General features: G+C 46.5%; 1 protein-coding gene across 3 annotated transcripts; it reads right to left on the bottom strand.

Moving 5' to 3' along the window:
• On the bottom strand, positions 1-27,448 carry MKI67 (marker of proliferation Ki-67). 3 transcript variants are annotated; one of them, XM_057736306.1, is made up of 15 exons: positions 27,300-27,448; positions 26,778-26,970; positions 24,244-24,322; positions 24,036-24,151; positions 20,579-20,645; positions 18,638-18,683; positions 17,128-18,198; positions 15,682-15,857; positions 14,049-14,370; positions 13,841-13,959; positions 13,562-13,733; positions 11,239-11,394; positions 4,505-10,242; positions 3,204-3,647; positions 1-1,901 (listed from the first exon to the last, which is right to left on the bottom strand). In XM_057736306.1, the coding sequence occupies exons 2-15, from the start codon at positions 26,867-26,869 to the stop codon at positions 1,836-1,838; spliced, it is 8,664 nt and encodes a 2,887-aa protein (XP_057592289.1). In that variant the 5' UTR covers positions 26,870-26,970; positions 27,300-27,448; the 3' UTR covers positions 1-1,835. The 3 variants fall into 3 exon arrangements, with proteins under 3 accessions (XP_057592289.1, XP_057592291.1, XP_057592292.1); XM_057736308.1 differs by having other exon boundaries at positions 26,778-26,872; XM_057736309.1 differs by lacking the exons at positions 24,036-24,151; positions 24,244-24,322; positions 26,778-26,970; positions 27,300-27,448 and adding an exon at positions 23,327-23,452.

Raw genomic sequence — 27,448 nt, 5'->3', positions numbered from 1 at the left:
TTAATACTGTACTTAGGAAGGTGAGAAAATATGCTGATATATTTCAGTGAGATTTTTGGTTAGAATTGAACCCTAAGAGCTTTTTAATTAATTTTTATTCCACTCCCCAGGCATACAGCTAATTGAAATTTTTCTATATGTGAGGTTCATAATTATGACTAAATCTGAAGTGTTGGCAGAACAACTTAATCACAGAAAACTCCTACTTTATGTATTTTCTTGAATTTTGCCTACCTAAATGACACATTTATGACTCACAGCTTCAAATAGAGTGCCTTTTCTAATGAGGGTTGCACTTCCTAAAATACTCTCCCTTCTGCTCACCAGAATCCCACATTCTTTCCGGCCCAGCTCTTCACATGTCCCCTCCCTGCCTCATCCTCAACCCTCCTCCCTCCATCTGTCACTCACCCTCCCTCATGATTTCACACAACACTGTCTAAAACTGCATTATGGCAGCCAAAATAGCAAAAGCAAATGCCACTGACTCAGACAGACACGCCTGGACTCACATATTCATTCAGCAAACATTTATTATTACATGGACCTGGCTCCACGCTGGACATGGAGGACACAAGAGTAGACAGACAGGGGCACAGACGTTACAGTTCACACTCTAGGGGACAGACTCGCCCGTCTTCCATCCTCACCTCCATCTGGCAAGGCAGGTGAATGGGGAGGACTCCACACAGGTGACTAGAGGGAAGGTGTGCTCGTTCTGATTCAGGGAACACAGAGGAACAGGAGGACAAAGAGGAACAGCAGTGAGGCAGATGGCTCTGAAACTGAAGAAGGACGGACATCCAGGCTTAAAACAAGATGTAGGAGCCATCGGCTCGCGTAAGTGATTCAGAAACGGTGAGGAAAGAGCCTCGTGCCCTGCAGTTGTCAGAAATGGCCATTCTTTGGGGTGAGCATTGGGTTTGTGTTGCTTCCCGTCCAAGGTGACGTGCTGAGCGCTGAGTCAGGCCAGCAGGTGTGGTCAGAGAAAGCACAGGTGAGAGCACCTCTGCAGAAAGCTCAGGGGGTTGCTACCGTTCGGGATTAAGGGGCACCCTGGCCGATGGCCCTAAGACTGAGTGTGGGGATGCCTTCTCAGATGAAAGCAGTCCTGGTTTAGACAAAGATACTTAACGTGAAAAGGACAAGCTACCCGTCATTCCTCAAATAAAGTATCATCGTTACCCTGAAAATGGTATCACAAACCGTCCTCCAAATCACACATGTATTCCCTTAAGTGATCAGGACACCACGGAGAGGGCAGTCCTGCGCAGACGACCCACAGCCCTGGTGCCTGGACCCGAGGTCTCCCCAGTGTAAAGGTACCTCTTGTAACCTTCATTTTTCTAGTCCTCTACCCACTCACTCCTGTTTCCTGAGTGGCTGCCTGATGGTGTGGATGCAGGGTGGAAACCCCGCCTTTCACTTCGGATGGAGGACAGGACGTACAGACAGAAAGGACACAGACACACACGGAAGCATTTACAACACAGTGTGGCAAGTGCTAGAGCCCACAGCCAGTGGGCATTGACTGTGGGAGTCACAAACTTCAGGGCTTCATCTTGCCAAGTTTAAGGCCACACCTTGGCAAACTCCCATCCCCCCCCCAAGTTTTAAACTTTTATCAATTTAGGAGACCCAGCAGTCTCCTTCATAACTTCCATGTGCGAGTTTTGAATAAACTATTCAGAATCAGAAAATTCTAAGCTTTCTTCCCTTAAAGTCTGTCCCCCACCAACCCCAACAGCTTTATTCACAGAATTCACTTTTAAATTTATGGCAAACATTGTACTACAACTTATCACTAAACTAAATTCATTACTTTTTTTTCCCTTTTAATCTTCTTCATTGTCCCGACGACTTCTGGTTCTTATTTTCTTGACACCCACGTCGTCATTTTCCTGTTTGGGAACAAAAATATAACTCAAGTAATTTAAAAGAAAAAATTTTGTAACCAACTCTACTCTGCAAAAACCCAAGTCCTTACTGGGTGTGATGTAGGCCTTTAGTTCTAGAAAATTAATCTTGAGGTTGGAAATAAGCTTTACAACAGAGCCTATAAAAGTTGCCTTAAACTGTTTTTACTATTTAATGTTTTAAAGTTAAATATTGTGTCTTTTGCTAGAAAGGTTTATAAGCTGTTTTTAAGTTAATACATCATAAAAAGAGAAAAAATTTCTGCACAAATACATACATTTTCACTAATATTTATAAATATCACTCAGAAAAATGGAATTCAAATGTATAATCAGGCTGAAATCTTTTTTTTTAAATACACAAAGACATTACTTAAGACCTTTATTAACGAGTGCGTGCAGTTTGTTGACCGTTTTGAAAAAAATCAAGCGGTAAACTTTTATTACAAATTAAAAATGAGGTTCTTAAAAATCTCAACTTGAGCAGATATGAAACAATTTAAAAACCAGAAGACCCAAAATATCTCAGCCTGATTTTTTTCTTAGGAAGAAATGTTTGGATCTTCTGAACAATTGATGTGTTCGGAGGTGGCTGTCACTCAACACTATTTGAGTGTGAGTGCAGGCCACCTTTAGGATGCCATACTTGGGACGGAAGGAAGGACAGCAGACCGCCTCCTGAATGGGAACTCTTAACAGTGCTATTCACCTACGGACACCCCCAACCTGCTCCTCATCCCCGCTTTCCAAGCGGATACCTTCAACATCAGGCGTTACGTTTCTGGAAGTTTTGTTCAGTCTCCAACCAGAGACAGAAGACAACTGCCGGGAATCTTAGTACAGGGTATATGCAAGGAGCAGTCAGAAAGTACTAACTGGATAAATCCCTTGTTCTTCCTTTCTCTTTTTTTAATTCTTGGCCACACCAAGCGGGATCTTAGTTCCCTAAAGAGGGGTGGAACCCGAGCCCCCTGCAGTGGAAGCTCGGGGTCTTAACCACCGGACCGCCGGGGAAGTCCCAGCCCTTGTTTTTCCTGAATAATAAAGTTCATTATAAAGTTCACGTTATACTGTGAACTTACTATTTGAGGTTGGAACTCCCAAGCCAGCTACACCTGGATATAGAGCCACAAAATACGGCTTAGACTCATGCTTCTCACATTAGTCCCACCAGGAGCTGGCGGCGTGTTACTACACATCACGTGCTGTGTCTGCTCCTGCAACACGGGGCAGACATTATAGGAAAACGTTCGATGCTCGAAAAAAGAGAAACAGGACATCACTTGCCTTTTGAAGATTGTTGGCACATCTCTTGCTGCTCCGGGTGACTCTCTGCTCGGACTCACGCTCCGCAGGGCTTCCTCGAGGGCGGACGGTAATCCTCCTGGACCTCAGACCCTTCAAGTCTGCATGTTCCGTTGCTTTTTCCTCTTCCTGCTTCTTCGCGGGGATTTCCACCCTCCTCTCCCTTGCTGGCGCCTCGGCTGCTTCAGGCAAAGGCGTCTGATTCTGCCTCCCAGATCTCAGGCCCGTCCTTCTCTCTTGAACTCTGCCCCCAGAGGTAGGATTCTTGGCTTCAGCTTCCGGGCTTTGTAGCTTCATCTCTTGGGAGGTCTCTGTGGACTTCTTTTCACTCCTCTTCATTTTCATCTTTTCTGCAGATATAAGAACCTCAGGTTTCTGCTCCTCTACTCCGGTTTTAGTGGGGCGCTTGGAACCCAGAGAGATTCCCTAAAAAAATTCAAGACATCCACAAAATGTCAAGAAGGAGGAATACTAATTTCAAAACTCAGCATGGAGGAAATCATTCGAAAGGGAGCTCAAAGGGGAATTAATTGGAAAACTTTCCATGCATTCATTTTCGAAGATGCCAATAATCTAAGAGTCAAGGGAGTGCCTGTCACTTTGTTCCAGTGGAGAAATCACCATTTCTGATAAACCCCAAGTAAGGAACTCAGTATAAATTCCAATCACAATGTCTGTGTGTCATATATGCCTGTCTGATTATAGCAAGCCTTAAAAGGGTATTCCAGGAAAATGCCCCGTTATTCAGGCAATAAGTGAACTCCTAATCCTTTAATAGTCATTGACAGGGCAGGACAGGAACATCTCAGTATCTGGAATCGAGTTTCCAAGCGTTTCTATCTACCAGCCCTGACAGTTATGGTCTTCCCAGGACACAGAGGCCCCGTGTAAACTGTTCTGTTTTAATACTGATGCGGATACTACTTCTACCCAGCACTCCAGGTCGCGGTGTCTGGAACAAGGCAGCGCTGAGCGGCCCGCTGTTCTCAGCACAAAGCTCCGCAGCTTTGAAGATGAACGTAACTCATTTACTTCCCGAAAAGTTCTTGGCAAAATATGTGGTGATTTTGACCAGTTATTTTGCCAAATTAGCCCGTTCTCTCTATAAATCCCCAAAGGATGCTTTACGATGGTCTCTGTTGACTGGACCCCTCTGGGAAAGGGTACCCACGCATACATTCGGGTTACACACAATGTACAGCAAACATTATACCAGAAAGAGAGCATCCACCCAAGAAGACACGGTATGATTACATCGCACGGTCACACGACCCCTCCATCACCTTGTCTGGAGCATGCGTGTCCTCTCCTTGTGCATCGGTAGCTTTAGTTTTCATGTCATCGTTGCACAGGTTTCCCCCAGGTTCTGTCCTTTGTGCCAAAACCCTCAGACTTCTCTTCTTCACTCCCAAGGGTTCGGGGGGCTCCCGTCTCTCCCTGGGGGCTGTCCTCTGCTTCTTCTGGAGCGGCTTCTCGTCCTCGGGGTCCTGTGCAGCTGTCATGGGGCGCGGTCTCTTCCTTCCCGCGACCCTCCCGTCTGCTCCCGGTTTCCTCTCGGGGGACGGGGAAACGCGGCTTTCACCCGATGATTTTACAGGGACTCCGCTGCCCACAATGTCTTCCGTCAATCTCCCTTTAGGGGTCCTGAGGCTTCTTTGGGATGTTTCTACAGGTCTTCTTCTGTCTGCTGTTTGCTTTGGGGCTCTCTTAACCCCCGCAGCGTCGTTTCCCAGGCCTTTGGCGAGATCGGGCTTTTGGAAGAGCTCCTTGAACCTGGCTGGGTCTTCCAGGGGTTGAGCCTTCTCCTTACATGTTCTTAGCCGACTCTTGACGCCAATTACGTTTTCTTCTGAGCTCAGGTTCTGCCTTGAAGTTTCCTTAAACACTTTGATACTGTTCTCACCACCTACTGGTTCTCTGTGCGTGGTTTCGCCTGCTGCTTGGATGGGCTTCCTGGGCGCTGAGGGCTCTTCTACACCCACTTTCCCTGGAGGTGACTTGAGCCGTCTCTGTCGGCCTGTTCGCCGGGTGACTGGTTCTGCTGGCGGAGACTGGTGGGGCATTGGAGCTACTGTAACATCACTCACTGGTTCCTTGGCCTGATCGGGCCTTTGGGAGAGCTCTTTGACACTGGCTGGATCTTCCACGGGTTGGGTCTTTCCCTTAACTGTTCTTAGCCGACTCTTGACACACAGTACATTTTCTGCAAGGCTGAGTTTCTGCCTTGAATTTTCCTTAAATGCTTTGTTGTCTTTTTCATCACATACAGGCTCTCTGTGCATATCTCCTGGTGTCTGGGTGGGCTTCCTGGGCGCTGAGGGCTCTTCTACACCCACTTTCTCTGGCGGTGACTTGAGCCGTCTCTGTCGGCCTGTTCGCCGGGTGACTGGTTCTGCTGGAGGAGACTGCTGGGGCATTGGAGCTACTGTAACATCACTCACTGGTTCCTTGGCCTGATCGGGCTTTTGGGAGAGCTCTTTGAAACTGGCTGGATCTTCCACGGGTTGGGTCTTTTCCTTAACTGTTCTTAGCCGACTCTTGACGCCCAGTGCATTTTCTGCAGGGTTGCATTTCTGCCTTGAATTCTCCTTTAACACTTTGCTGTGGTTTTCATCACCTGCAGCTTCTTTGTGTGAATACCTGGTTTCCCTCGGTGTCTTTGTGGGCTTCCTGGGTGCTGAAGGCTCTTCTATACCCACTTTCCCTGGAGGTGACTTGAGCCGTCTCTGTCGGCCTGTTCGCCTGGTGACTGGTTCTGCTGGAGGAGACTGCTGGGGCACTGGCGTGATTATAACATCACTCACTGGTTCCTTGGCCTGATCGGGCTTTTGGAAATGCTCCTTGAAACTGGCTGGATCTTCCATGGGTTGGGTCTTTTCCTTAACTGTTCTTAGCCGACTCTTGACGCCCCGTGCATTTTCTGCAGGGTTGCATTTCTGCCTTGAATTCTCCTTTAACACTTTGCTGTGGTTTTCATCACCTGCAGCTTCTTTGTGTGAATGCCTGGTTTCCCTTGGTGTCTTTGTGGGCTTCCTGGGTGCTGGAGGCTCTTCTACACCCGCTTTCCCTGGCGGTGACTTGAGCTGTCTCTGTCTACCTGTTCGCCGGGTGACTGGTTCTGCTGGTGGAGATTTGTAGGGTATTGTGGTGGTTTTTTCATCAGCCATTGGTTGCTTTGCACGATCTGGGGTTTGGAAGAGCTCTTTGAAGCCAACCAGGTCTTCCAGTGGAGGGGCCTTCTCCTTGGGTGTCCTTGGCCGCCTCTTACTCCCAGATGCTTTTTCTGCACGGTCCAGCTTCTCTTCTGAAGCTTCCTGAGACATTGCAATGCCTCTGTCATCACCCTCTGGTTCTCTGTCTGAGTGCATGGTTTCTCCTGGTATTTGTGTGAGCTTCCTGAGTGCTGAGAGGTCTTCCTGCACAGCCACTTTCTGGGAAGGTGTCTTGAGACATCTGGTTATGCTAGTTGATGTAACAACTGGCTCTGGTTGTGGAGACTGGCAGAGCATTTTGGGGGTTCTGCCCTCAGTCATTAGTCCCTTGGCTTGATTTGGAGTTTGGAAAAGCTCTTTGAAGCCAGCGAGGTCTTCCAGGGGTTGGGCCTTTTCCTTAAGTGTTGTTCTTGGCCACTTGCTGTTTCCAGTTAAATTTTCTGCTGAGTCCAGTTTCCGCTTTGGCATTTTCTTAAATGCTTTGTCTTCACCATATGCTGGTTCTCCTGAGTGCCTGGTTCTCCCTGGTGTCTGGGTGGACTTCCTGCATGCTAAAAGGTCTTCCACTGTGTCTACTTTCTGGGGAGGTGACTTGAGGCGTCTCTTCCTACTTGTTGGCGTGTTGACTGGTTCTGCTGGTGGAGATTCACAGGGTATTGTGGTGGGTTTGTCATCAGTCATTGGTTCCTTGGTGTGATCTGGGGTTCGGAAGAGTTCTTTGAAGCCAACCATGTCTTCCAGGGGTTGAGCCTTTTCCTTGGGTGTTCTTGGCCGCCTCTTAATTCCAGGCACGTCTTCTGCAGGGTCCAGTTTCTGCCTTGAAGTTTCCTTGAATACTTTGACGTCTTCATCACCATCTGCTGGTTCTCCTTCTGAGTGCCTGGTTTCCCCCGGCGTCTGTGTGGGTCTCCTGAATGCTAAGAGCTCCTCCTTTACATCCACTTTCAGGGGAGGTGTCTTGAGCCATCTGTTTTTACTTGTTGGTGTGTTGACTGCTTCTGCTGGTGGAGATTTACAAGGTATTTGGGGGGTTTTATCATCAGTCATTGGTTGCTTTGCGTGATCTGGGGTTTGGAAGAGCTCTTTGACACCAGCCAGGTCTTCCAGCAGTGGGACCTTGTCCTTGGGTGTTCTTGGCAGCCTCTTACGTCCAGTTACATTTTCTGCAGAGTCCAATTTCTGCTTTGGAGTCTCCTTAAACAATCTGATGCTTTTATCACCATCTACTGGTTCTCCTCCTGACTGCCTGGTTTTCCCCGGCATCTGTGTGGGCTTCCCGAGGGCTGAGAGCTCTTTCTTTACATCCGCTTTCCCCAGAGGTGTCTTGAGCTGTCTCTTCGTATTGGTTGGTGTGAGAACTAGCTCTGGCTGTGAGGATGTACATAGCATTTTGGGAGCATTGACAACAGCCCTTGGTTCCTTGGCGTGATCTGGGGTTTGGAAGAGCTCTTTGACACCGGCCAGGTCTTCCAGCCGTGGGACCTTGTCCTTGGGTGTCCTTGGCCGCCTCTTGCTTCCAGTTACATTTTCTGCTGAGTCCAGTTTCTGTTTTGGAGTTTCCGTAGCTAATTTGATGCTTTTATCACCACCTGATGGTTCTTCTTCTGACTGCCTGGTTTCCCCAGGCATCTGTGTGGGTGTCCTGAATGCTGAGAGCTCCTCCTCTACATCCACTTTCCAGAGAGGTGTCTGGAGCTGTCTCTTCCTACTTGTTGGTGTGTTGACTGCTTCTGCTGGTGGAGATTTACAGGGTATTGTGGTGGGTTTGTCATCAGTCCTTGGTTCCACTGTGTGATTTGGGGTTTGGAAGAGCTCTCTGAAGCCAAGCAGGTCTTCCAGCGGTGGGACCTTGTCCTTGGATGTCCTTGGCCGCCTCTTGCTTCCAGTTACATTTTCTGTGGGGCCCACTTTCTTTCCTGGAGCTTCCTGAGACACTGCAATGCCTCTGTCACCATCCTCTGGTTCTCTGAGTGAGCACCTGGTTTCTCCTGGTGTTTGTTGAGGCTTCCTGAGTGCTGAGACATCTTCGTGCACATCCACTTTCTGGGAAGGTGTCTTGAGACGTCCTTTTCTACTTGGTGTGTTGACTGGTTCTGGTTGTGGAGATTGGCAGAGTATTTGGGGGCTTTCGTCATCAGGCATGGGTTCCTTGGCTTGATGTGGGGTTTGGAAGAGCTCTCTGAAGCCAGCCAGGTCTTCCAGCAGTGGGGTCTTTCTCTTGGGTGTTCTTGGCCGCTTCTTACTTCCATTTACATTTTCTGCAGGGTCCAGTTTCTGCTTTGGAGTCTCCTTAAACAATCTGATGCTTTTATCACCATCTACTGGTTCTCCTCCTGACTGCCTGGTTTCCCCCGGCACCTGTGTGGGCTTCCCGAGGGCTGAGAGCTCTTCCTTTACATCCGCTTTCTCCAGAGGCGTCTTGAGCTGTCTCTTCGTATTGGTTGGTGTGAGAACTAGCTCTGGCTGTGAGGATGTACAGAGCATTTTGGGAGTTTTGACAACAGCCCTTGGTTCCTTGGCGTGATCTGGGGTTTGGAAGAGTTCTTTGACACCGGCCAGGTCTTCCAGTGGTGGGACCTTGTCCTTGGGTGTCCTTGGCCGCCTCTTGCTTCCAGTTACATTTTCTGCGGGGCCCACTTTCTCTCCTGGAGCTTCCTGAGGCACTGCAGTGCCTCTGTCACCCACCTCTGGTTCTCTGAGTGAGCGCCTGGTTTCCCTTGGTGTTTGTTGAGGCTTCCTGAGTGCTGAGACATCTTCGTGCACATCCACTTTCTGGGAAGGTGTCTTGAGACGTCCTTTTCTACTTGGTGTGTTGACTGGTTCTGATTGTGGAGATTGGCAGAGTATTTTGGGGGGTTTGTCATCAGTCATGAGTTCCTCGTTATGATGTGGGGTTTGGAAGAGCTCTTTGAAGCCAGCCAGGTCTTCGTGTGGTGGGGCCTTTCCCTTGGGTGTCCTTGGCCGCTTCTTACTTCCAGCTACGTTTTCTGCAGGGTCCAGTTTCTGCTTTGCAGTTTCTTTGAACAATCTGATCTTTTTATCATCACCTGGTTCTCTGTGTGTGGGCATGGTTCCCCCCGGTGTCTGTGTGGGCTTCTCGAGGGCCAAGAGATCTTCTACGTCCACTTTCCGGGACGCTGTGTTGAGCTGTGAGCTCGTCCTGGTGGGCGTGCCGACTGCTCCTGGGTGGGGAGATGTATAGCGCATCTGTGCGGCTTTGTTCTCTGCGTCCACTGCCTCCTCGGCATCAGCTGGGGTCAGTGGGAGACTCAGGATGTCTGTCTGGTCTTCTTCAGGTTCTGTCTCCTGCGATCTCTTGAGGGCGGTCAGGTCTGCTGCTGGTTCACACTTCAGCTCTGAAGCTCTTCTTGATCTCCTCACAGCTGTCATCTTTCCGGAATTTTCTTTTGATTCGATGTTTTTCTTACATGTTTCGAGAGACCTTTCACTTTCCTTCATGTCTCCCTGCAGCTTTTGCTCTGGTTGCGGTGTTTTCCTCAGACGTCTTCCCAAGACGTTCTCAAGAGCATCCGGTTTTGTGTCTTCGTTCTTACCCTCCACACCTGGCGTCTGAGGGCTTCTGAGCTCCGCAGACCTTCTAAACTTGTTTGCACTTGATGCTGCCTTCGGAGTCGCTGCCGCAGACCCTGGAGTTTTCATCTCAGCACCTGTCGTTTTGCACACGTTCCTAGGAGTTTTCATAATGTTTTCATGTATTTTAATAGGCGGGCGCCTTAAGGCAGGGCTTGCAGAACTTTGATCAGACAGCTCTTTTGCTGCATCCTGAGGCCCAGGAAACACATTCTGTCCTGTAAGAAATTAAAACATACACAGTGAGTATATTCTGTGCACTGTGTGGGCCAGTGTGGTGTTTTATCCTCATGAAATATTATTTAAGAGCCAATAAATCAGTCTCCCATCCACCTCAGGATGTGAGGCTGCTTATGTGGCCATAAATCTGTCTGAATTATAAACAGACAGATAAAATTTATAAACACAGATAAAATCTGTCTGATAATAAACACACTTAAGAATAATGTTATGGGGTGACATAGAGTGGGTTCAGGCATAGGTAAGAGTCTATAGGATTGGATAAAAGAAACAAATTCCTTAAAAAGGCTCCCCTGAAGGCTGCCGCCCAGGGCTCTGTGAGCTGAACACAGACATTCTTTTCATCAAACACGAAAAACAGCTGTTTTGTCCGCTGGACCACCAATGCAATAACAGGGATTACACTTACTACACTTAGGGTCCATGTCACACAGGAAACATTCAGTTTTAGTGACAGGAAGCAGCTCAAGTACAGCACGCTGTTCCCTCTGACAGGAACTCAGTGACCAGTGTAAATAAGAGAGAAAACAGACTCACATCTCACTCTCATCCTACGGCAGGCGCCCATCCAGAGAGTAACAGGACTCCCTCTGCAGTGCACACCTGCTACCTTTCTCTCTGATAATAGATAGCACTTGCACATTTGAGTAATTTACATATAAGTATGATGAGAGATCATTAGCCTTCCCTGCTTGTCAAGCTCTTAGCTTATGCTAAAAGAAAATGGCCATGGCTATACAGGTAGTTCACGGTTAGTAAACAGGTACGCCTTTTTATGCAAATCTCTGAAAGCCAGTGCTAGTTCAACTGCTGATAGAAACTTCCCCTAAAAACAATGGCACTGAGAAGCTGGACATGGTACTTTATCAGGAGTATCTGTCATAGAGGAATAATACAATAGCTGTTGTGAAAAAAAGACCATCTACAGTTCCCACTGAAAAGATCAACGTGCCCGGGAAAAGAAGGAAACCAACCAGAACTTTCCAAAGCGCACAGCAGAGGTTCTTCTCCGACATGAGGCCCTGGAAGCTCTTTTCCAACCAAATCATCTGCATTTGAAAAAGTGGGAGGACACATGCTCATCCTTTGTGGTTTCCCTTTCCCTGGAGTCTTGAACATCTCAGGCAGCCCTGTGACATGAAAACAGAGGAAAAGCAGTTAATAGACTGCCACTACCTGCAAGTAAGCATGCCCGTCCTCACGTACAAGAGGAAATGTCAGAAGATAACAGATCACTCCCTAGAGTTCCTGGGAAGCAGGTCTCACAGGAGAGGCGGATGCATTAGTTGTGAACCCATTTTTGAAGAGGGCAATGGGAAGTTAGACTCATATATCGCCTCTTCTCTGCCCTCCTCCTGGAAGGAAAATCGAATGAAGGAAGTCGATGTCCACCCTCCTCTAGAGTAACCTCCAGTTGTGAGCCCTGGCCAGAGGACAGAGGCTGCCCTTCAGGGTCCCCCTCCACACATCCTGAAACCTAGGGCCCTCGTGTACCTTCGATAAGTCCTAGGTTATGCAGTACTAGAGTTTATGTACAAATAAAATGTCCAGGTTTTATATTTAATACATTTATTTATTTATTTATTTATGGCTGAGTTGGGTCTTCGTTGCTGTGGGCAGGCTTTCTCTAGTTGTGGCGAGCAGGGGCTACTCTTTATTGCGGAGCACGGGCTCTAGAGCGTGGGCTCAGTAGTTGTGGTGCACGGGCTTAGTTGCTTCGCGGCATGTGGGATCTTCCCGGATCAGGGCTCAAAGCTGTGTCCCCTGCATTGGCAGGTGGATTCTTAACCTCTGAACCACCAGGGAAGCCCAAAATGTCCAAATTTTAAAAGTGACATAGGACTGTCCACTTTTAGTATTACCAAGTAATAATATCACCATCTTTTCATTTTAATACCAAAAGGCAGTACTAACATAATCTCAGGAAAAAGAAAACAAAACAAAACAGAAAAACATACAGTTCTCTAAAGGGAAGATTTAAGTCTCTCAAACTCTCATTACCCCTCTGTTCTCCTTATTTTCTTGTTCTGCCATCAATGGACCAAAACACTCTGTCTGGCAGCTGTGTGCAAATTGTGTTTGGGAAGCCTGTTCCCAAAGGCGGCCAAGCCAGACAATTCACTTAAAAACCTCATCCTCCCTTTGCCGTTCAGGCTTTACTGAAAATATCCAGGATCTAGTCTTCATCACATATAAATGCTTTGTTATAAAAGTACTCACATCGAGGGGTGGCCACGGTTGAGTGTCTAGAAAAATGTTTTGAAGAAAGGCTGAGGAAACCCACCATCCCAGGTACGGAGTATTTAAACTTCTATTTATCTTAAAAATATTTTTGAGAATGTGTCTTCAGTGCTTTGTCACATATATATCAGTACACTCACATGTGTGTATAATTTATAAGGATACATGGATACATGTGTCCACATACTGGGTGGTATAAAATCCAAATTTTTTTACTCATGGAGCATGCTATCAGAACTCTGGCTATCACTTGTTCTACATTTCTGTAGTTTGCTTTTAAAAAGCTAAATGTGTTGATCCAAGTGTGATTCTATTTGGAGGGTATCTTGCACGGGTTACATAAGGGATCCAACAATTCTCCCATCTTAAAATCTGCCAGGAAATAGAAATACGTTTTCACCTAATGGATTCAAGTGTCACCTCCCTCCAAAAGTGCTCAGAATGGGAACCACTGGTCAAATGATGTAGCATGAAACCCCAAACCCAGGGTCCTGCCAGAGTTCTAACCCGGTACAAACGTAAGCAGGTCACATCACAATTTTACTGCAAATGGCAATACTGGCTCAATTATGAATGGTTCAAGGAAGCCTTTGTTTCACGAAATAGCTAAGCTGCATGGAAGGAAAGGAAATCTTGAAGAAGCAAAATATCACTCAAACCAGTTGCGCCAACTCGGGGGCAATCTATTAGTAGAAATGCAAGGAAAGTGCAATTGTAAGAGCAAGGCTGCTTTTGCTTTCTTCACCATAAACCGCCTGCCAATCTCCTATACCTGCCCTGCTCTCCCAGGTAAAGATGTGCATTTCCTGCCCTACCTGCTTCCTGCAGGCCATGTGACCCCAAATCATCAGGGGCCTGTCCATGTTCTCCAAGCCGGCTCCCTCTTCCTTGAACATCGAGACCACCGCCAGCCCCCCACCCCTGCCCCAGATTGACTAGATTGTTTATCCTCCTGTCCCACGCACAGCAGGTACACAGATGTGACACCCACCCACGTGGACCCACACAGGAAGATGAAAGGGTTCTGGTTCATGAGAGCCAGGGCTCTGCTTTCACCTGAAAGATCTTCACTAAAGTCCACGGGTCTGTTGACCATGAAGCTGTTGAGCACCCTGCAGGGCCGCGCCGGCCCGGTCACCCTCTCGATGTGCGCTTTCCCTATCACGATGGTGCAGGGAGAGTTCGCGTGGCCTGTGCTAAACTGGTTGTGAACGATGCCAGTCGGCTTCTGGAAAACAATCAGGAGGTCAACACAACATCAAAGCCTGGACCCACACTTAACGGACGCCTTAATCGTACGATGCGTCAAAGAGCAATCCACGTCGGGATACGTACCTTTGGAGTATGGATTCTTTTTTGCCTTTTGCTCAGCTGTCTTGGAGGGCCACGTTTAACAGCTTTGGTCTGGGTCTGCTTGGCTCCGAGTTTGACCACGTCTGCCCACGATTTTGCCACTGTCACAAGGAAAAGATGTTGAGACTTTTCAAAACTGGCACTCACCGGAAAGTCAACCTTGAAATCTATCTGCAGATACAACACTCACCAACTAAATTGGCCTCAGAAGCCCCGCTCCTTCTTCTGGAATAAATCATCTGTAAGATGCCATGCTGGCTTCGGTCCAGGGATGCTCTCTTGGAGGGCAGGTTGCCACTCTTTCTCCCTCCTCGCTTGGGAATATCTGTCTGATGTGGAGATTTGCTGCCGCTGGGGACAGAGGACACCTTGGATAACCTACGGCCTTGATCCGGTGCAGCTGGAGAAGCACGGGCAGCACCAGGTGCTGGAGAGCTCATGCTTGCATTCTGTGCGGTCACTTCCAGACGGATTTCTGAAGCATCTTCTTTCCCTGATGGTTGAGGCTGCTCCTGACAAGATTTAAATGTGCACAAGAAATCTCAGCACAAATATCGCTTCTCTGTCATGAATGTGAAAATCCTACCCAATTGAGAACCTTAGCTCTTTATTTTATTTATTTATTTTTCTTATGGCTCATTTTATTCTCTCCGGAATTTGGAGGTTTTTTTTTTTCTATAATTTTTTATTTTATATTGGAGTATAGTTGATGAACAATGTTGTGTTAGTTTCAGGTGTGCAACAAAGTGATTCAGTTATACATATACTTGTATCTATTCTTTTTCAAATTCTTTTCCCAGTTAGGTTGTTACAGAATACTGAGCAGAGGTCCCTGTGCTATTCAGTAGGTCCTTGTTGGTTATCTGTTTAAATACAGCAGTGTGTACATGTCAATCCCAAACTGTTTAAATCTTGAAGCACCAAACGTTTCAACCTGTGTCTGTGAAGTGTACGGTAGAGACGGGAGTCCGTCCCTCCCACTTAAAAAAAAAACGGGGAAAAGCAAGCACAAAACAAATCTTAATTGGGGTATTTCAGGTGGAAAGATGGAGGGAACGTCCTCATGAGTGAGACTCTGATCTAAGCCCAAGGAAACACCGTCTGTGGGAGTCTAACCATCTTCTGTCTGCATGGAAGGATGACTGTTCACTTCCGGGAGCCCGTATAAAAGGGAAGGAAAGGAGACGTACCTCACATGCCTGTTGGTGTGAAAAGAAATTAAAGACTGCCCAGGCCCTCTGATGAAGGCGAGCTGTGGCCCCACACCTTTCTAGAGATCTAAGATCACAGCCTAGGGTAGGTGATGAAAAAGCCTGAAGAGCTGATGGTGAAAATCAGGGGTGTGCTGCCATCCAAAATTTTTTTTTAAAGAACTTTTATTGAGATATAATTGACATACAATTAACTGCATATATTTAAAGTGTACAAATTGATATTTTTTCTTATTAGTGATGTATATATAGCAATCCCAATCTCCCAATTCATCCCACCTCAACCCCTCCCTGCTTCCCCCCCCCAAAATTTTTCTTTCCACCTTATAATTCTAAAAGGGAAAAAACCAAAACCTTAGGGTTCTGTGTCATGACACCCCCAGATTCTTTCCAAGTGTAATTACTATAACCCTAGTGTGACCATCTGGCCCTGGAAGTGGGGTTGGCAGGAGGCCCCTGCAGAAAAGAGAAGCCTGAGGACCCACCTGTGCTCGGTCACCCCCAGGCCGTGGTTAGGAACCCAGGCGTTTATTTCCCAACACCCACGAGAGTGAGCTCTCGCGGGGACTTTCATACTTTTACTTTTTTATTAGAAACAGCAGCCGCACTCACCTTGATGACCTTCTTTAGGACGGCTGGCGTGTGGGCGGCCAGAGACCGCCTTTGCTTTGGCGTCTCTCCTCTCTTGAGGGGTGTGTTAGGAGGTAGGTTTTCATCGAATAGCTCAGGTCTCAGGCGACCACCAAAGGAGACCCGCCTCCTCTTCAGGGACACCCCGTCCATCTTATCTAAAGGAAAAGGTACAGACATGGAGAGTGTAAAGGGGGACCGTACCATGGGGTGATTTGTTTCCAATCACCACTAAAGACGAACCTGCTGTAAACTCACTGAAACCTGGCCCCTCACACACCTTCATTCTCTCGTGATGCTGACAAAGCCAATGCTTCGTCAGAGCTCAAGAAAGATCCAGGACAAACTGCTAAACGCCAAATCCCAACCAGGCAGCACAAGGACTTTACACGTTGACAAGTCCCGTGCAGACAGAGCTTAAAACAGGGCGGGGCCTGGAGCAGGGGGATGATGGAGAGGAGGCTTCAGCAGTGGCCTCAGAAAGCTGTTCCGAGAGACTCACACTCGGGCCTCACCCAGACCTACTCAGTGAGCAGAGCCGTGAGCCGAAAACTTCTCCCTGTGATATTGACAGATGGGCAATCCATGTGCCCCGAGCCCCTCTATCCACCTCTGTAAGTTACTCATCAGTACTAACCCTCATCTAAGGGACACGCCCTGTTTGCGAGACGTGCGGGGATGCCATGATGGACGTGTGTGGGGCCACACACCCCTGCCCTGGGGGTCCCTGAAGAAGCAGAGCTGACAGCTGGGCACAGCATCAGAACACCCAGGGGCCCCCGAGGAGTGTGGGAGGCCCCATAGCCACCATGCCTGCTCCACGGGCCACATCTCTGCCACCCACAGGGTGCCATGAGGTTACTGGTTTCCCCATTTGAAGATAATGGAATAACCTGTCCCGTGGTGCCTCCTGCTGCCAGCACGGAGGCCGGGAAGTGAGCGTCTGAAAGGCACGTGCAACAGCACCTGGCAGGTAAACCCATGGGGACAGTCCAGGTGTGTCCTAAGGGCCACTCCCTTGAGAATATTTCCAAGGGATTTCCAGTGACTTATTCTAGAGGATCAGACTCAGGATATAAGCACTTATAGCTCAGAATTAAACTCCTACAAAAGCAATTATGCTTCTGCTTATACTCCTTTGTTTTGTTTTGTGGTAGACAGAAGAATCAAATCTGTCTTTGGACCACCCTATCGCCTTAGGCCCCCTGCTAATTCTTCCCTAATAACCAGCACTTCCTCCTGGTGGTGGGTTATCCGGGTCCTCACGAAAAACCCATGAGTAGATAACTGAACATCACTGTTATGTGCCCTTACGTGCCTCTTGGAGCAAATCCTTAGTGACGAAGGCAGGTGCCTCTAATTCACATCTAGACATAAAGTAGGTCTGAACTTTCCGGGGAAAATAAACTTACAGTTAAATAAACTTACTCGTGGAATCGCCAAAGCCGCTGACATCAGCTGAGATAAGACCGGGTGACCCGGGGCACGTTTGTCCAGCAGCCACACCCAGCTTCTCAGGCTTGTTGAGAAAATCGTTTTGAATCTTCCTTTCAACTTGCAGGACCAGTGGAGCTGAAATCGTCTGATGCAGAATCTGTGTTTCTGTTGTCAGATTGTCTACATTTGTAGGAATACTCTTCCTTTTCCTGGAGAAAAGTTTTTCTGGTGTATTTCCCAAACTCTCAACTTTGATAGGTGATTGATTTCTAGGTAAGAACTTGCGGGGAGTGAGCGTTTTGTTTTCTGCCCTGGAGCCTTCACTTTGACCTAGAATTGGGGACGCACTGTCACTGACAACACTCAGGTCCTCACTCCGCCGCCTCCGTGAGGGGCTTTGCTGTGAATACCGGGCGGGGGTCGTGGTTTTCGGCATCTCCATCTTGGTGCCGAGGATGCTGGGACTCTTGGTCTCCTTGGGAGTCTGGACCAGCTCATCACTCCTCTTTCCCTCCATCTGGCTACTTCCTTGTTCTCCCGAAGCAGGGTCTGCCTTACTCTGGGGGCCTCGGCCCGATCTCGGTCTGGATTTAAGTGAGACCAGAGCCTTGCCCTCTAAACCACCAGTGCTTTCTTTTCCTGCTGTGCAATGACTCTGTGATCCTGACCGTCTATGATTCTGCAGGACATTGTCTTTTCCTGATTTCACATCTAACTCCACCTTCATTGACTCATAAAGCTTCCTAAAGGGAGACTCATTTTGGCCACTACCCTTAAGACACTGTATAGAGGAATAAGCCTTCAGTTCCCTGCTACTGCTCCCTAAAGTTACACTGGAATCGTCTTTGAAATCCCCAGCCGTGGGAGCCGTTGCATTTCTGCAAGTATCTCTAGGAAGCTGTGCAGGATGAACGCCACCAGGTGTCTTCCTGGAAACATGGTCTTCTGAGCCACCTGAGCCAGTACCGGCTCCTGTGACATCCTTCCCGTGCACCACGGGCCTTCCTGAAACAGCTTCTTCCGTGAGCTTTGAATGGGCACTGGAATCTTGAACTTTCCCATCTTGACAAGGAGTCATGAAATAGTAAACAAAGTTCGAGATTTTGTCAATGATCCACACATACAATAGTCACATTTAAAATTATATCAAACTGTCTTAAAAACCTAGCTTTTCCCTTAGCCTTACAAATTTCTTAATGTCCAAAGTGTATTATAGCAGTACTGATATTAGTTCCATGATCTAAATAAAGAAATCACTTTAGCCTCCTATACCTCCTGTAACTAATAGGGGATATCCAATGCTATCGACCTGCTCAGAATTGGGGGACAACCACGCATGACAGTTCTTCCCTACGTGGACCCTCCAACAAGCATGGCGCCCATACATCACTTGGGAAAAAAGCTAACTCAAGTGTCTGCCTAAGTCTGTCCCTTCCTTGCCACAAAGCAACACAGAGAACTGATCTTACAGGATCCCAGACAAAACCAAAAAACTACTGACCAGGGTTGGAAGAGAGGCTAGATCTTGAGACTCGACGCGAAGTCTCCTGTGAATTGGCAAAATAAGAACAGCAGTTTAGATGCCTTTTCAAATACTGACAGTCACATTCACTAAAATATTCTTCCTGTTGATCACCTTCTCTACCCAACTGTTCTTACAGAACTTTTAGAGACTTTGAGAAACGAGACCAAGACATTCAGGTGCTGGTGGTCATAACACAAGCATGCCTCAGCTGATGTTTTAAAAACATAGTAATAGAATAAGAAACAAACTTGAATATTAAAATTGCTTAAATTGAACCTCAGTGACTTTTTATACCTTCCTGAACTTCTATGAAAGGAGAATCAAAGTTAAAAGTAAACATCTCCTACACTCAGTATCTGGGAGCCTACCAAAGGCATAGAATTATTGACTTTACACTCATTTTTATCAGAAATTGGTTACCAGGCCTGTGGGTAAATTGAGGCTCCACTTAGCACGTGTGCTCTTTGCTGGCAGATACTAAGGGTGTACCCGAAAGCCCAGAAGTTAAGGCAAAAGAGAAAACAGTGCGCCCAGAGGCACCGCACCCTCAGAGCTCGGGGTAGGGATGCAGCCCTCCTGCTGGGCCACTGTTACAATCTTTCCTGGGCATATTTTCAGGGGGTGAGAAACAACTACAGAATAACACAGTTGTAAGATATGAGTCCAATATTGTTTCAAAGGAGGAAAAATAATATCCTCTGAATTATTAGGGGAGAAAATCACAAAATATATCCAAAGGCAAATACTTTAACTTCTTTCTTTAATCAATTTCTGATTTCTTGGTATTCAATACACCACTTCTCAGACATCCCATGTGAGGGCTCAGTTTCTAATTTCCAATCTGAAGTTGACCAAAAGTTATGACTGAACAATGAAAATGAATTAAAATTTTAAAATATGTACAAAATACAAGCCCATATCTTTTTGTATTATAACATCCAATAGCCATAAAAATCACTGTCAAATAACATGTTCTAAGTATTCAATTGCAATATTTACATTATCACAATCCAGATTTAACAGGTCATAGGTCTTTGGGACCTCTTATCTAACCCATAGTCCAGCTTTTTGGTTGGTTTCCTTATACCAACTAACGAGTTAGAAGGGGGTTGGGGGGTGGGATACCTCAGAAGCTAGCTTTCCCCCAAAGCTGATGAGCAGGGTCAACATTAAAGTTTCTCCTCTAGGGAAGGACGGGCACAGAGCCAGAGCAGGGAGCTCCAAACGCAGGGCCTACGGCTGATCTCAGGAGCATCTGTGCTAAGACTCTTAAGCCAGGGAATTCCAATCTAGTCAGACGAGACTTAGCTTGAGTAGCTGCGTAAAAAGTAAGAAGGATAGGAATTCTCAGGACTAACCTGGAACCTTCTAAATCCTACTAAGTCTCCCAGGTGGACCCAGAACTGCATTTTAATACAGTGCACCATTTGGAATATATTTTCTCCACTGATAGACACAGGGCAGTAACTCTTCTCCACGGCCGTGGGTCACCTGTCCATCAAAACTGGGAAGCATCTTTGGTACCCACAACTCTGATGTGATTATTTCAGATGAACAAAGATGGATGAATTGGGCACTCATGGAATGAGCCACCAGATCACGTGGTTCGGAATTTGAGCTCTATGTTGGGGTTGTCCTAACCAAAGGTTTGCAAATTCAGATCCTGAGATACTTTAGGACCCTTCTGGGTCCAAAGTGTAACACTTAGTACTCTCATTTTGAATCAAAGAGTACGGATAGTTTAAATTATCTTAATACATCTGTGTTCAACGTGTTTTAATACCTTAGGGATATTTTCCTACTATAACCGGTAAGTCGTTCTCCCTTGTGAGAAATCAGTGTCAAAGTGCATATAAATGACTTCATATCATCATGCAAAAGAATCAGAGCCCAAAGTTGGATAATATCCCCCATCACCTGTTCCCGTCTTTGTCCTGGAAATTCAGGTGACTTGCTTCCGTTCTGATGACCTTCATTTTCATACCTGAAGGGCACAGAATGACACACACATATCCAGATTAAAGATCTGTAACCAATGGTGAAACTTCCATATTGGCTAGTGTCCAAGGAGCAAGGAACAAACTTCAGGTTTTGTTCAAGATATCACGTTATTTGTGGAAACAAATTTAGAGCTAGGAAAGTGTTTTTACGCTAAAAGCTTAGGTAAATTGCCTTGTTTCTTTCGGAACACCATGGTCAGAGGTTGGAACCAGGTTAATTTCTGAACCCTAACCAGTCTGTACGATTCAGCAATATCCCTGAGCATGTCCCCTCCTGGAACTGACTGCATAAGAGAGCAAAATCGAGCGTCTGCTAGTTTTTGTTCATGGAGATCATCTGATGGATGGCAGGACACCAAGAGTCTGGGTGGCACCTGATGCCTGCCTTTATCACTCTGTGATGCCAGTCACCGCAGGGTAACCACAGAGCTATGCTTTAACTTAAGATCACCATGGTCTGTTCAGCTTCCCACTTACTCCATCTGTATCTGAACAGAGACCGGTACATATTAGGAAGACAAAGACATTTAGCAAGAGACACAGCTGCTCTAACAGACCTCAGGTATCCATTCACAGAAAACCTTTTATAACACACACTGAACTTGGGTACCTCGGTGAGATGGCCTGATTCGGATTTTGTTGCCACCTAAGTAAGTTCTCAAGCAGCCTAGCAACTGGAATTGTTTCTCATGGTGCCAGAGTTCTGAATCAAGCCCTTCCTCCTAAGATCCAAGTCCTATTTTTTGTTAAAGGTATTTCATCATCTCAATTTTAATTTGAGCAGCACCTCATTTTGGGGAAATAATTCCGTTCTCCATTCCTCATCAAATATTTCCTACCTAGAAGTCTCTGTCCAATAAAAATACCCTTTGAAATGAAGGCAGGACTTCCCTGGGGGCGCAGTGATTAAGAATCCGCCTGCCAATGCAGGGGACACGGGTTCGAGCCCTGGTCCAGGAAGATCCCACATGCCGCGGAGCAACTAAGCCCGTGTGCCACAACTACTGAGCCTGTGCTCTAGTCCATGAGCTACAACTATTGAGCCCCCATGCCACAACTAATGAAGCTGGTGTGCCTAGAGCCTGTGCTCCGCAACAAGGGAAGCCACCGCAACGAGAAGCCTGCGCACTGCAACAAAGACCCAACTCTGCCAATAAATAAATAAATAAGTAAATAAATAAATTTATTTATTTAAAAAAAAAAAAGAATCTGTCTGCCAATGCAGGGGACATGGGTTTGATCCCTGGTCTGGGAAGATCCCACATGCCACGGAGCAAATAAGCCCATGCGCCACAACTACTGAAGCCTGTGCACCTGGAGCCTGTGCTCTGCAACAAGAAAAGCCACCTCACTGAGAAGCTCACCTACCGCAACGAAGAGCAGCCCCCGCTCACCACAACCAGAGAAAGCCTGTGTGCAGCAACAAAGACCCAACACAGCCAAAAGAAAAAAAAAAAGGCAAATTCACAAAAAGCACAGAAATGTCCAGGATATTCAAATTAGAAAATATCTGTTTAATACAAATTAAGGCAGTAATGAAGACGGAGCTGCACTTAGCAGAACAGATGGCAGAAATGATCCCACTACATCTGCCTACAAGAGACACAATTTAGAATCAGACACAAATAGGATGAAAGTTTAATTATGGGAAAAGACACACCACGCGAACAGCAGCCAGAAGAGAGGTGGAGAGGCTGTACTAATACCAGACAAAATACTTTAAGATAAAAATTATTCACAGAGACATTGTACATTTTAAAATGATGAAAGGGTCAGTCTATCAAGATCAACCAATTCTGGACAAAAGTGCAGCTAACAGCTGTTTCCAAGAGATCATCTAAACCTTAAGGATTATGAAAGTTGAAAGTAATATGATTAAAAAAAAAAAAACTACACTATGAAATCTCTCATCAAAAGTATTACTAATGGTACAGGGCATTTCAGAATGATACATCATAGAGCTTCATCCACCAAGGGGAGATAATTCTTAATTTAAACCCACAGTATGGCCTCAAAATACAGGAAGCAAAAAATTGACAAAGTGAAAAAACAAAAAGAAAAAAAAAATCCTCAATGCATGATTTCAACTTAGCTGTCCAAGTAACTAAGAATCAGGGGCGGAAATTTCCCAGGAATTTGAATCTAATGGACCTACACAGATAGAACATTTCACCTCGCAGCTGTGGAACACATTTTTTTCAAACACACAGGACAGATCAGTAAAATATTAACCCCATCTGATCACTAAAAGCAAGCCCTGACTCATTTCAGAAACATCTAGAATGAATAGATTGTGTACGATGGTGTATAAAACTGTGAATACTATTTCAATGAAATCCTTAAGCAGTGAGAAGGCACACACTGGGATGAATCCCTCCATCCCATCCATGCTATGAATCCCACAACTGTAAGAGCAGAACTCAGTTACAAACTTATGGCGTTTAATAAAGGCAGACAAAACCACAGAAGTTAGAGATGCGTGCTTAGGTAGTAGAGCTTGAAAGACTTTCATGCTATCAGAAAAGCCACATTAGTGGTTTACTTGGTGAGGGGAAGAAGTAGTGATTAGAAGATGCATGAAAGAAGCTTCTGGAAATGCTCTATTAGTTGTCCAACAACATGTCACGCCCTGGGTGGCTTAAACAAGAGAAATCTTTTTTCTTACAGTTCCAGAGGCTGGAAGTCCAAGCTCAAGGTGTCGGCAGGGCTGGCTTCCTCGGGGCCTGTCTCCTGGGCTCCGGCCGCCCTCTGCTGCCTCCTCATATGGTCATGCCTCTGAGTACCTGCTCTCCTGGCTTCTCTGCATCCTAGTCTCTTCTTATAAGGACACTGGTCGGATTGGATTAGGACCCAACCTAACGGCCTCATTTTAACATGCTTATCTTAATAGGCCCTATCTCCAAAGACAGCCACATTCTGGGGGGCTGGGGGTGAGAACTTCAACTTGGGAATGTAAGGGGAGCACAGCTCAGTCCACGACAGGTCAGAATCACAAGGCTGGTCACTTCATGGTAAGCTGGGTCATACATCTTGCTTTGTATCTTTCTCTATGAGTATATTTTACTTTAAAATAAAAAAGAAGAATAAATGCAGTTTCACAACACTTGCAACAAAATAACTCCTTGAGGACTTGGTCACTGTCCTTAGCACAGTTATGTGCCCTCAAATCCTTGAGCTGGAGCACGCAATAAATCCCATTTGTCATTTCTTCTAGATCCATTTGACTTTAGGTAAAGACTGTGTTGGGTGGGGATGACAACCTCAGACACACTGACACTCACTCACATTAGAGAAGGCTCCCTGATGAATTGTGAGGCTAGTTTTTGGTGAATCTAGATGTCTCTTTATTTTTAGCCCAATCAGTTCTTACCTACCTGAAAGACCGATCAACAATAGTTATCATGTCTCCGTGTTTTAGCTGTACAGGTTTATCAAAAGTAGATCCATTGACCTGCGTTGGATTTGTGGAACTGAAATTAAACAATATTGCCTACAAGGAGAAAAGAGAGGAAAACATGTAAACTGATAAATGGATAAAAAGGTGAAAAGTTTTTAAAAATAGACTTCCAGAAACCCACTCACCTCCTGCTTATTGATTTCAATTTTGCAGTGTTGTTTGGATACTACAGGAAGCTGAATACGAATGTCACACTCGATACCCCTTAATTCAAAAGAATAAAGATTTTTTTAGGTTCTTGCAATTTAAAAAACCCATCAGTACATCAGTGACTCAAAATAAAACAGCATTTGACTCTACGTTTGATCTGTAAATGTAATGACATAAAGGAAAAACAAACTGGGCAATGTAAATGATCTTCACATTTTGCCCACAATTCCTACAAGTATTGCATAAGCAACTATTTTAAATCATCAAAACTTAGAGTACTTAAAAATAATTACAATGGAAAATATTAGAATACAAAATTGAACTGCCTTTTACTAAAATACCTATGCATCTAAGACCCAACTAAAGGCGTACTTTACAGCAGTTTGGAGAGTAATAACTTTTTGTACTCTGTGCTTTTTTTTTTCAATAAGAAAGACTTATGTATGTTTATTGGTAATGCTAAGTGTGTTTAAAGGTTTCATCATCACCAAAAGTGCTATGTTTCATGCTAGGACCACTCTGTGCCTCAGTTTCTTTATATACACAGAGGATCCCATCAGCAAACACATCATGGTGTTCTCCAGACAATTAAATGAGTTATTCGTATCTGTCATTTGCCTGGCACACAGTAAGTGCTCATAACTTGTGAGCTTTTTATTGTTTTAAAACTACACTATTCACTGATAGAATCACAAGTCTCCTGTCAATACAGACACTAATCTACAAGCAACAACAACAAAGTACCTAGATGCAACCTATCTTTTTACAGAAAGCTAACATCAGCAGGACGCACCAGAAGGGAAAATTCCGAAACCCACAAAGAAACTAATCAAAGATGCCCTTAGCGAGGCTTTTGGGGTCTGTGGTACCACCCTGTGGTTTTACATGTTTGAACAGAACGTATGCCTCCTCTCTGTTCTCAGTATGAACCTCTGGAGTCTAAGAATATCCCTTCCTACCTGTGTCACATGACCACACACGAGTGGGTTTCTAGATTATCAAATCTGGCATTAAAATACACTTAATCACCACAGTATAATAACAGAATGACTGCTATTTGATACCAAAATGGTTTTTATTTTTCCCTTTTGAAGAGTGGAAGCTGCGGAGCGTGAAGAGCTACTTTAAACCAAAGAAGAGAATTTGAGTTTTAGCTATTAGAACATCCCAGTGAGAGAGAGTGAGAGAGAGAGAGAGAGAGGCTATCTCATTAGAACTGAGAAATTGTTTGGCAGGAGACTGCCAATGAGCATCACTAGAGATCAGTGGCTCTTAACCTCAGCACTGTTGATATCTGGGACCAGTTGGTTGTCTATAGTGCGAGCTGTCCTGTACATTGTAGGATTTTTGGCAGCATCCCTGACCTCTGCTCCCGGATTCCAGTGATGTGTACCTCCCACATTGTGACATGAAAAAATATCTCCAGACTTTGCCAAATATCTCCGAGGCGGGCAATACGGCTCTCGCTTGACAACCACTGCTCCACACTGATCCAAACCCAATTTTCCAGCCGATGTTTCACCTGGACAATTGCCAGAGTGCTAAATAGTGATCACCTCTCATACGCCAGACCCCATACCAGTCACAGAGACAGAATTATTAACTATTAACAGGATAGTCCCTGTCCTTAGGAGCTGAGGAGTGAGACAGACAAACCACAGCCTCATCACCATGTGTGGGGTTAGGAAAGACAAGAGCAGTGCTCAATAAAGGCTTCTTCTCAGGTGAAATTAATCCCGTATCTGAAAGCTGGAAAGGAATTGCTCACATAGGAGGGTAGAGAGAACAACTGCAGAGATCAAAGTCCAAACTGGCTAAAAGCACCAAGGTGAGCAGGAGCTTGAAGTGTGGTGGAACATGGCAGGGGTGGGGCTGGTGGGAGGGTGGGGTGTAGGTAGAAGGGAGTCAGGGTTCCACTACACAGGCTTCCACAGGGAGGGTAGATTATCCAACATGTTAGAAAATGAGGGTGTGCGATTAACGGTGCCTGTTACACAGGGACCACAGTTACTGCCACCATCAACACCAAGGCAGCAAAAGAAGAGAAGTTCTCAAAACACAACCAGAAGGACGTTCCTTCCCATTTCAATTTTTCCAAAACACCAACAAACCATATACAGATTCCTTCCTTCATTTGTTCAATAACATCCCCCAGCAGCCAAGGAATGCCCAGTTTGGAGAGATTTCAGATGAACACAGCGGCTTTCTAGAGACTGCCTGAAGTGAAGCAGGATTTAAGAATCCTTTACGTTGTTCTCCAATTATAGGTTTTTATCAAATCAATTTAAAAATTATTTGATCAAAAAACACACAACTGTATAAACATTGTCTTCAAGATTCTATTTCATAATAACCAGTCGCACTGACAATACACAGGAAGTCCTCAGCAAACTCGAGTGCTGACACTGCTAGAGCTGCGCATCCTGCCCCTTAGTCTGCGATCAGTAATACTGACGTTTTCTTCTTTAAGCTAAACGGTCTACACTGTCCGTGCGCGGGCAGGGCTCACCTTCCAAACAAGCAGGTACGGAGGCTCAGCGGAAAGTGGGGGCCGTCGACCCCGCTCCTTTTGATGGTAACAAGGCGTCTTGTAGGACCCATTTTCTAAACAAGAATGTGCGTGTAGTCCTTACGGGAAGGTCTGGCATCAAAAGGTCTGCGGAAGCGGACTTACAAGCAGTTCTGTGCACTCTGACACACGACTGAGCAAAATAACAAACATAAAACACACGGGGCGCGGGGGTTACTCTAAAGCAAAGCGCTGAGGAGTCCCTTGTGAGGGCCCAGCTGGGGTCGCCTGTGCTGTCCGCCGCGGCCCCTGCCGCCCCGACCCGCACCCTACCCGAGCCCTGTGGCAGCCCCGGCCAGGCCCCCCACCACCCGGCGCCCCCCCCAGAGACCTGCGGCCGGGACGCCGCCCACCAGGGTCGCGGCTCCCGGGAGTGCCCGCCGAGACCCCGCTCCAGAGCCCGGGCCGAGCCCGAGCGGCGCGCGCGGCCCCCGCCCCCGAAGCGCCCCGGCCGCGGCTCACCCGGGACGAGGCCTCCGCTCGTCGGCGCGCAGCCCGCGTCCGCCCCGGGAGGAGCCGGCGACGCCTCCGCCTGCGTGTGCAGCCCGCCCCGCGCCGCCGGGGCCCGGCCTCCGTCCGCCGGCCCGCGCCCGCCTCCGCCGCGGCCGCAG

Source organism: Hippopotamus amphibius, chromosome 5 (genome assembly GCF_030028045.1).
Source record: "Hippopotamus amphibius kiboko isolate mHipAmp2 chromosome 5, mHipAmp2.hap2, whole genome shotgun sequence".
In the NCBI taxonomy this organism is placed as follows: domain Eukaryota; kingdom Metazoa; phylum Chordata; class Mammalia; order Artiodactyla; family Hippopotamidae; genus Hippopotamus; species Hippopotamus amphibius.
Note: the sequence above shows the minus strand (reverse complement) of the source record. Positions and strands in the feature narration are given on the sequence as shown.